This window comes from Apis dorsata, unplaced genomic scaffold (assembly GCF_000469605.1).
Source record: "Apis dorsata unplaced genomic scaffold, Apis dorsata 1.3 scaffold_429, whole genome shotgun sequence".
Lineage (NCBI taxonomy): Eukaryota > Metazoa > Arthropoda > Insecta > Hymenoptera > Apidae > Apis > Apis dorsata.
In genome coordinates, this window is record NW_006263682.1 from 157739 (window position 1) to 169400 (window position 11662).

An 11662-nucleotide genomic window follows, 5' to 3' on the forward strand; every position below is an offset into this window, starting at 1 on the left:
AATTTATATAAAAAAGTCTTTAAAAATTTCTCAATAAATTTAAAAATATATATATATATATATAAAGAATAAAAAATTAAAAATAGAATAAATTACATACACCTTCCAAAAGTCCAGTACGGATTTCAGGACCTTTAGTATCAAGAGCAATTCCTACAGGAATGCTTAGACCAGCTTTGGTGGAAACATTTTTCTGTGCTTGTCGCACATTGGCAATAGTCTCAGCATGATATTCGTGAGTTCCGTGCGAGAAATTTAATCTAGCAATGTTCATACCCGTATCGATCATTTTTTCGAGCATAGCAATTGATCTCGAAGATGGTCCAATTGTACAAATAATTCCTGAAAGACGGACAGCCCCTACAGGAGCATCGATATCAAGGGCACACACATGATCTAATTGGGTTTGAGCATATAATGCTTGAGAGATCGTTTTTCCGGAAACCATCTAGAAATAAAATGTATAATGATGAAATTATATTTTATACATAGAATTTATTTCACAATTGTTAAAAACAAATGAAACACATTCGACGTTTTAAAAAATATCATTTTATATAATATTTAAATAAAAATCATATGCAAAATAATTTAAAAAGCGCAATATTATTTCTGAAATGACAAACAAAATTTAATATAGAGGATGACTTTAACACTTTACATACAGTTAGCTGACATTTAACAATTAGTTAAAATTGAATGTTCAAATGATATTCTCTATAGATAAATTTATTTTTAATAGAGTTGCAAAAATACATGAAATTGTGAAAAAAAATTGTTTAATATCGAAAAATATTTTTCGATATTTTTATTAATACAAAAAGCTGGTTAGAATAATGAAGCAAATAACAAAAATATTTTACAAAATATTCTAAATGGATAGAGTAATTCTAATTATATATATCTTTATTATACTAATTATTAATCTATATTCTATTTTTTATGCATTAATATGAGAATAAAAAATAAAATAAATTTACATGCATCTAAATCATACATGCATCATAAATTTTTAATTTTAGATATATCACAAAATAAACTAGTAATGACATTATTTTAAGGAAATAAATAAAAAAATTGTACAATAGAAAAATTTTTAATAATCTATAATTCATATCAAATAATAAATTTAATATGAAGTTATATAAAAAAAATTAAAATATAGTTTTTCATGAATCGAACATAAAGAGTATTAGTTACTTTTGAAAATATAACTTTACAAATACATACTTATTCCGGAAGAATGTAACTGTGTGGAGGACCACAAAAAAGAGATCAATAGTTCAAAAGCTAAAAGTAATCGTTTTTTCAAATTCTTCTTATATCACATTATATAAATATGAACCAATAATTTGGCACATTTAATAATTCGAATTATTATAATTTTGATGATAAAATATTATAATTGATATAATGATACAGAATTTAAAAAGAAATATATATATTTTATTATTAAATTATTAAATTTTGCAAATTTATGTTTGTTAATTTATATTGTTTTTATTTTTTCAATTCTAATTAAAGATATTAAGAAGAATTTGTCTATGATTATATAATTATACATCCATTTTGATAAATAATGATTCATGTTGTGCTATTTCGGGTTATTTGTTACTTTAATAATATAATTTTATAAACAAATGCAAAACAATATTAGTAAGAATACATTAATCAATCAACAGTAAATAACATAATTAAATAATAATATTAACTGTAATTTATATTATCAATATCTACGAACCATATCTACAAATTAATATTTACAAAACGAATCATTAATAAAATAATCTTTTAAATACTTTTCATATTTAAAAGATGAATGAAATATTAGAAAACTTGAAATTTAAGTATAACATGCTCTACTACATTACACACTTTATTTTATATTGTAATTCTTGAACTAGAAATATATAAGTTTTTTTCAATTGTTTCATAATATCATCTATCCGGCTTTATTTTGTACAATGATTTAATATAATCAAACAATGATGCACGTGCAATAAAAAATGAAAAATTAAGAAAAAAAAATTGCAGCAACACATAACAAAACTATTACAAAATAACTTGTTTTTTAAAATACCTTATCATAGACGGTAACCCATACCATTTTGGCAGGCTGCACAAATAAAGAAACTGGAATTAATTGTAGTACGGTATTGATAATACCGCAACTATGATTGACTGCATTCTTCGATACAAAAGATGTAAACTGTTTATCGGGTAAGTGATAGGAATATCGCGACGATCGAAAATTCATGATAATATTGAAAATGTTCAATGGACGTAGTAGACGATGGCAGTGACGTGCACAAATTTCAAATGCTGGCATTCTAATTAATTTGTTTAAAGAAATTACATATTAGATATTATACACAAATATATCTTATATATAGGAGGATTTTTTTATTTTACCGAATTTTGTTAATATAAAAATAATAAAACATATTTATGAAAATGGAATATTATAATTTTTAATTTTAGTACAATATTACTAAATATATACAAATATATACAAAATATATACAAATCGATATTAATTTTTATACAGATTATTCAAAATACAACATATTTATGATTATATAAATATAATCATATGATGAATATAAATATAAATATAATAAATACAATATAATAATAAGAAATAAATATAGAAATATAATCGAATATTTCGAAATTATAAATTATTTTATAATTATTATATAATTTGCTTATATTTTATCAATATCGTAATTTTAAATATCAAATAAAAATTAATTTGTAATTAAATAATAAATTAATGTAATAAAATAAATAATACATTAATGAAATAATACAATTTACTTATATTTTATTAATGTAATTTTAAATCAAATAAAAATTAATTTATAATCAAATAAAAAATTAGTAATAAATTAATAAAGTAATATAAATAAGAATAAAATATTATTAACCTGAAAAATCAGCGTATAAAAATGTACAAAATGTATATATATCCAAAAATCATGTAAAAAATTTACAAAATGTATATGTATTATAAATCTGCACTGATTACCGCCATCGTCTGATGATATTTAAACTTTAATTGAATTTAAATGAAATATTTTAAATTATGAGATATTATATGTCATCTATCATTGTCAAATTTAAATATTTTATTAAATTTTATTTTCCACAAAATTAAAATATATATAAGTTATGAAGATAGTAATAAAATGAAAACTATTGCTTTCATATGTTTTTATATGAATTATTTAAGCAAGAATTTAATTTAAATAATTATTGTAGAATAATCTGAATAATTAAATATAATTAAAACTATGAATCCGTATTGTTCAAGAATTATATTAAATTTTTTATAAATTTCTATAAATGATAAAATATCAACGAAACTTGTAATTTTTTTAAATATTAAATAATTCAACAAAAGATATAACTTTAAAAGTAATTTTATAGAATATTAAATAATAGTTAATCATTATATTATATATAAAAATATTTTTTGTATTTTAATAAAATATAAAGTTATTATATTTTGAAATAATTCTTAAGAGAGATATATCTGATTAATTGTTATCAATGAAATTAGATTTAATTTAGAATAACGGGATTAATATGAGGATTAAATGATAAAATCATCACGTTGTACATACATGTTACAAATCATATTGCACATATGACACAATAATTTTATTTAAAAGATAATATCATTTCTTTAACAAATTCCGAGTTTAATTGAAACGATTAACGATAAACTATTACAATCATATATTATACAATCATGACGTAAAACGTCGTATAATATTATGATTTAATAGATATCATTATATGTTTTATGCATTATTCTTTCTTTTTCTCGAACAAAAAGAATTTTAAAATATCGTATCATAATCTTTATCGAGAGGTTATAGAGCATCACTGTAATATTAGTTATAATCTAGAATTTTAATGATATTTCATGTTTAATATTATATAATATTATTATAATATTATTTTGATATATGTAATACATGTATATAGGAACAAAGTATTAAGTTCAAAAAATAAATTAATTTTACATAATTACATTATATTAGCAAATTATTTTTCATTACAAAAATGATTTTTAAAACATTATATTGATATATTTTTTATTGTATTTTTTCTAAAATGAACTTGTACAAGATAATTTAACATTAGATCATTTTACATTTCTTAATATCATTTTTTCTTAAAAATAAAAATTAATGAATTAAAGACGAACAATATTAAAATTATAATGAAATATGCATGTATAGTTTTCTAAGGAAAATAAAACTTCAATTTTTTACCTCAATAATTAATATTTATGTTATTACATTATTGTTATTATTCTTTAAAATGAAATATATGCTTGAATGATATTTTTTTATATTTCTTATATATAATCCAATGTTATATATAATCCAAAATTATTATATTTCAGATATAATAAATAAAAAAATAATAATAAAAATAATAAAAGTAATAAATAAAAAAATGAAAATATATATATATTAATTATTATTTATTCTATCTATATTATACTTTTATTAATTTATAAAAATAAAAATAATTTGAATTAATATTATATAAAATCAAAAATTTATTGTATAACTCATATATGAATTTTTACATTGTAATGATATGAAATATTTTTGCATAATATATATCAATATGTCTGTGTGTGTGTTTGTGTATGTGTGTGTTTGTGTATGTGTTATATATACATATGTATGTATGTATGTATGTGTATATAGCATATATTAATTTATAAAAAATAAAATTATTGTTTAATTTTGCTTTTGTAATTATAATATATAAATACTTGAAAAATAATAGATATATATAAAAAAACAATAATGAATTTCATGATATCAAATTTCATGAATTATAAAAAATTTATGAATATATATTAAAATGCATAATCGTGAAATAAAATCATTCCAAATGTATTCCAAAATTATTTTATATACAAATATAATATGTTATATTTGTATTAAAGAAATATATGAAATTCAAAATTTCATATATTATTAAAAAATATATAATATAATTCATGAAAAAATTATATATATATAAATTTTTATAAAAATTATATAATAAATGTATAATAAATATAAATAAATATGGTAAAAAAAAAAATTATATTCAAATTGTTTAATATTATTTTAAATCATATTTAAAATAAATATAAAACAAGATATAAAATAAATATTAAAGAAAATAGGAAAGATTTAAAATCATTGTTAAATCTTATTTAATTTTTAGAAAACAATTTAAAGTACGTATATTATTTCAAGGTCAAAACGATACTCGTTTTATACATATTTCTTATATTTCTTATGCATTCATGAATAAGACGGTTTTATGTTATAATGTATACATATATTTAAAATTCAAATGAAATTCCGTTTAAACAAAAAAATGTTGAAATTTCTATAGTTACGATAGTGAAAAATTTTCAAAACTACAAAATTCTTATAAGATTATAATCATTAAAGAATAATAGCATGATTTTATATATTATTTTACCATATTATATAGTTTATTTTAACTATTACCTTGTCAAAATTCTTGAAATTAAAATCAAATTTAATGAGAAGCAAGTCAACGAATAGAGCAGACACTGAAATTCTCAAACTTATACGTTCACACTTCAACAGAAACTGAGGTTTTAAGGACATGAAAGGTCACTACTTTCCAATGCGCTTGAACCTCTTGGCTAGTTTTCAATGCAAAACAGATAATATTCTACTACCAACTTTTATTTTAAAAATTAAATTTGATTGATTGATATAAATTTAATACAATTATTTTAAATAAAATACAATATTGTTAAATAAAGATGAAAAAAAATGTTAAATACAATTTATTTTTATCAATATATTAATTACATTTTTTATTTAAAATAATTAAAATAACTAAGTAGAAAAGGAACTAGAATAACTGCTACATAATGAATAATATTACAGAAATATTTTTTTATAATATGAATGTAAATTAAATCAAAATGTATTTTTTATAAAATGAATTTTTGTTAAGTAATATAGAAAATTTTAATAAAATATGTCAATTTTTAATAATCTATAATAAAAACAAACATTGTAATTTCTATTTAGAATATTTTCTGTTTTTGATTTTTATTATTTTGACTTTTTTGTTCATTTTTGTTATTTTGATTTTTTTCTTATTAGAATAATATTTATATACAAATGATTTTATATACAAATAATTTTTATATCGATAGCTTAATATATATATCATTTATATAAAATACATAGCAAATACAATAGATATTATCCTTAAATATCTTGTAACTAAATAATTTAAATGTTGAATACACTAAATAAAGTACTTAGTTTTTTATCATGTTATTTAATATTTTTTTATTATTTTTCATAATTTTTGTTAAAACTATCTGTGTATACTATGCCAAGTGAAATAAGTGAATTTAATGACGAACCGCTTTCAATATCTTATAACGAAAATGTTGAAAGGTAAATATTAATATAGGTTAACAAATTTGTTTTTAAATATATAATTAATCTAATACAATTATATTTGTATGTTTAATATATTTTCATTCATATGATAATATTTTATGTATTATATATAATAATAATAATAATTAAACCATTAACAAATAATATATTCTATTTTATTATTTTATATATACATGCTTCATGTTTTTATAGTTATTTCTATATTTAATTAATTTTTTTAATATTTTTTAATATATATATTTCAGAATTACAGGTATTAACCATAAAAAATTTGGAATTCCTTTCCATATCTTAAAACATAGACAACAATTTTGGGATGAATTGTTTTATAGATATTCGGAACAAGTATGAATTTTATTTTAATTTATTTTATTTTATTTTAATATATATATTTATATGTAATAATATTTTTCTGATCATTAATATAATAATAATATATTTATAATTGTTTATAATTTGTTTCAGTCATCTGATGAAACTGTATTGAATATTTCATCATTAAAACCTGTTGAAAATGAATCTATATTAATAGATCAAATTTATAGAAAGGAATATAAACCATTCAATGTAATACAATATTGGGTAAATACTGGTTATTTACCTTATAAGAAACTTTATATAGACAAAAACACACAATCTGATATTGAATTATCTCATTCAAATGAATTATGTTTAAGTTCATCACATAAGTCTTCTAGTAGCTCAGTTGATACTGCTACATATATTTTGTCAAATATGAATACAACTAATAAAATAGAAACTATGGCTATTATAGAAGGAGCAAAACATAATGCAACAGAAACTTTTCAAAATATAGAAAATACTAAAAAATTACAAATTACTGCTAATAATATGCATGAAAAAAATAATGAACATACTGAAAACAATAATGATAATGATCAGCAACATTGCATATTAAATGAAACTCATAAAGTGTTAAATCATGTATTACAACAGGAAAATATAGATATAGAAAAAAATATATCACAATTGCAGAAAAATGTAGATATTAATAATGATGACACATTTTTAATTGATACGCATGATAAATTAATTAATAATAATTTAAATAAAAATTCTTATATTGAACAAAATTCATCAAATATGAAAATATTGCATATCGATCAAAATAGTTTGACAAACAATTTTGAATTGCAAAATAGCATTATAAAAATAGGACATCGAAAAAAATTATACACTGGTAGAAATTCACCAGTTGATCTTATTAACATGAACAGTAATAATAAAAACACAATATTTCAATCAAAACAAAATTTACATCCTGCATTAGATTTTGAATGTACATTATCAAAAAGATATAAAATTTGGAAAAAAAGAAAAAGTCAATTTTCTATATATAATAAATATCTTATGAATAATACACAATTTAGTACTTTAAGCCATAAAAAACAAAGAAAAAGATCAAAATTAAGAAAAACATCAATAAAAAATAATGAAACTATCTGTATAAATAATAATACTATTCAAAAGAATTCAAAAATAAATCAACAGTCAAAGAAATGTAACATTGATCAAAGTATAAATAAACATCCATCAATTAACGATTTAACAAATATAAAAAGTAAATTTAATGAATTAATAAATTATGAAGAAAAAATAAATGTAGAACAATATAAAGAAACTAATGATATAACAAAAAAAATAAAATATTTAAATCCAATAATTTATCTAACGCGACTATCAAAAGACGATATTGAAAAATATAAAGGATCAGGAAAGACAATAGAAAACATTAATAATTCAATTCAATTATCGATCAATAATCAAAAGCATAAAAAATTGAATGAAGTGATAAAATTAAAGAATTTAACTGTTTGTTTAACACGTTTGTCAAAACTTGATATTGAGAAATATAAAAAATCAAAAAATGTATTACCAAAAATAATAAATTCAAATTTAAATGTTTGTTTAGAACAATTACCAGAAATTGAAATTCAGAAATATAAAAATATTAATAATAAAGAATTAAGTAAAAATGATTTAATATCAGAATCTATTCAATCACATAATGATAATAAAAATATTCATAAATTTTTTCAACATAATACATTAAACTATATTTATTCTAATAATGATTCTGGTACTAATTCTTATAGTAATATTAATTTAATAACAGAAGATACAAATAGTGATCAAAGTACTGTTTTAATTTATAAATGTAGTAATACATCATTTGATTTGTCTAGTTCTTTATCTTTATTGTCAGATAATAGTTCTCAATTTGATTTTTCAAAAACTTTCGATAATTATATTTTAAAATCAAAAGAAAAATATAATGAAAAAGAAAGGAAATTAAATAATAAAGTATTTAGTAGAAAAATAAATACAACAGAAGAAAATGTTAAAAATAAAATAGGAAGAACAAGTGATAAAAACCAACCAAATCATATTGCTGATAAAAATAAATATAATATAAAAAATAAAAAACTTAGTAATATAAATGATTCTTGTAAGAAAAGTTCAAATATAAATAAAAATATGTTTTTAAACAAAAATGTATATCAGAACATAAACAATATTACTTTATCTTCCAATAAATCAGAAATAAGTTCTGAAAGTAGTAGTATATATACGAGTAATAAGAAGAAGAGACCACGAGTGGTCTCTTCTGATGAAGAAGATTTTGTACATACTTTAAAAGATACACAAAATTTAAAATTACAACATTATAAAATGTTAAATCAAAATTTAAATGATATGAATAAAAAAACAAGAAAAAATGTAATGAAATATTCAAATTTAAATACTTCATTAAATGAACCAGAACTTTTGACTAAAAATATTAAATTTAAAACACAGAAAGAAGATGTTAACTCAATCAAGAGACAAAAATCTTTACAACAATATAATTTATCTGTGGGAAAAGATTGTAATCAAAGCACAATTAAAGCACAAACTCTAATTAAAGATAATATAAAAAAATTATCTAAAGTTAATACTTCACAAATTGAAAAAAAGTCTCATGTAAATCATTTACTTTTTAAGACAAAAATATTTAGTTCTGATTCGGATTCCGAATATTTGACAGAATGACATTGCTCATTTAATAATTTATTCTTAGATGACAAAAAAATAAATTACTAAAAAGTAATTCATACTATCATTATATTTTTGTATAAAATAATTGTATTTTGTTATTTGTCAAATTTTAAAAACAATTTCTTCCATAATATAAAATGATAAACTTGTATTGCAATATTTTTTACAAAATCAAATATTGTTGAGATATAATATAAGTAAACTGATATGCAGTATAAATTTCATATATGGGATGTATGTTAAGTTTTTTTTAAACCTAAATTTAAAAATGTAATTCTATGCCAAATCAATCACTTTTTGAGAGATTTTTTTTTAACTAAAATATTAAAATACACATAATATATAAAAATTTATCAATAAATGTTTTGGATAAAAGATATAATATTTGTTTTAATAATCAATACAATACAATTAAAAATTTTGCATTTAAAAAAATAATTTAATTTTGACAAATTTTAAGTATATTAGAAAAAGATGTTCATATATTTTCATATAATATTATAAAAAAATTACTGATTAAAATATATATTTTTTTACATAATAAGTAGAGTTGATAAATTTTCATTTCTATTGCCAAATAAAAATCTAATTGCACTAATATGTATATAAAAAAATGATTGTTTTTTGTTAATATAATAAGAGACATAATAAAGGATACAATTTTTTGACTTATTGTTGCTTTATTAATTAAATATGAAAAAAATATATTAATATTTGTATAGATATTCAAAAAATATGAAATAAATCTGAATTGACATTTGTAATGCACAAAACAATAATAAGTGCAGATTCAAATTTTACAAAAATTTTTGTTATCGAATTTACATCAATCATGCATTAAATATTGTAAAATTATTTTTGTATATAACATGTCATAACTAAAAAACTATTAAAAATAAAATTTTTCTTGCTGCAAAATCTCCAATTTATCATCATATTATTTTTTTTTAAAACCAACAAAATAATAATTTATATTTCTTTTAATTTCACGTAAATTACATTATATTTCATTTTAGAAGAGATCTCCAATTTCGATATAAAAAGTGATTGTTTTAACATAGATTCATGCCGATTTATTTTTATGATATTTTATCATGATTTATATTAAAATGTAATAATTTATGTCTTTTATTTAATTAAAAATAATTTTTTATTACAATATTAGTCTAATTTTATTCACATATTTTTTTTATTATTTAATTGTATATATGTAATTATTTCATAAATAGCATTATATAATTTTTTTATGAGTTTAATTTATAATATATATAATATGTATATCTAATATACAATATATATTTAAATTTTGAAAATACAATTATATCAATTTAAATTTTTTAAATTGAGAGAGGAAGAGAGAGAAAGAGAGAGAAAGACAGAGTGTATGTTGTTTATATTAAATTACAAATAAAAAAGATGAAATATAAAGTAATATATTTAATGAAAGAAATAATATAAAAATATCTTAAAGAACTTAAAAAAAAAAAATGAAAGTAGTAGTATCATTAAATACAATTAAAATAAAAACATAAGTGAAATACACAAATTTTATTAAAAATATAAGTGTATTTTATTGGAAATTTTATTGGAAAAGTAATATTCTATCTTAAATCCTAAAATATTTTAAGATAAAATTTTATTTTCTTAAATAGAATTATCGAATTGCTACACCCAATATATGTTGTTTTGAAAGAATTAAATGAAAAAATTGAGATACGTAACCTTCAAGAGTAAATGTATTCCATGTAATCTGATCAAAGCCAGCATTTTTAATATGCATAATAGGATCAACATTTAAATGACAACCACCAAAAAATAATGGCCATATTTTTGTTTGTGATAATACTTTTTGTAACCATCGTATAAAAATTCCTTCATTTTCAGGTATATGCTCTATGAATAAATATTGACCACCCTACAATAAATCACAGCAGATTATTTTCAATTTATATAAAAAATTTATATAAATTAATAAGTAAGATCGAATGAAATATTTAATAATGTTTAATAATGAATAATAAAATTAAAAAGTTTTAATTTAATTTATATATAAATAATTATTATTAATATTATTTTTGTATATTTAATAAATTTTTTTATATTATATTTACTTATATTCGAGA

General features: G+C 18.3%; 2 protein-coding genes and 1 long non-coding RNA gene across 3 annotated transcripts in view; 1 reads left to right on the forward strand and 2 right to left on the reverse strand.

Moving 5' to 3' along the window:
- LOC102671494 (pyruvate kinase-like) overlaps positions 1-5707 on the reverse strand; it is a 9352-nt gene extending 3645 nt beyond the window's left edge. The window contains exons 1-3 of the mRNA XM_006619615.2: positions 5538-5707; positions 2081-2116; positions 102-448 (exon numbers count right to left, since the gene is read on the reverse strand). Of these exons, the coding sequence (XP_006619678.2) occupies positions 102-448; positions 2081-2116; positions 5538-5660 (506 nt within the window). The 5' untranslated portion in view covers positions 5661-5707. The remainder of the gene's footprint in view (positions 1-101; positions 449-2080; positions 2117-5537) is intronic.
- Positions 5708-6133: 426 nt separating this feature from the next.
- On the forward strand, positions 6134-9646 carry LOC102670768 (putative uncharacterized protein DDB_G0282133). The gene is made up of 4 exons (XM_031512415.1): positions 6134-6473; positions 6725-6824; positions 6945-7584; positions 7615-9646. Exons 1-4 carry the CDS (start codon positions 6406-6408, stop codon positions 9531-9533), a joined length of 2727 nt encoding a protein of 908 aa, XP_031368275.1. The 5' UTR covers positions 6134-6405; the 3' UTR covers positions 9534-9646.
- Positions 9647-11172: 1526 nt separating this feature from the next.
- The window catches only part of LOC116186108, a 2284-nt gene continuing 1794 nt past the window's right edge, over positions 11173-11662 (reverse strand). Inside the window, exon 3 of the long non-coding RNA XR_004151053.1 lies at positions 11173-11454. This is a non-coding gene — a long non-coding RNA (uncharacterized LOC116186108). The remainder of the gene's footprint in view (positions 11455-11662) is intronic.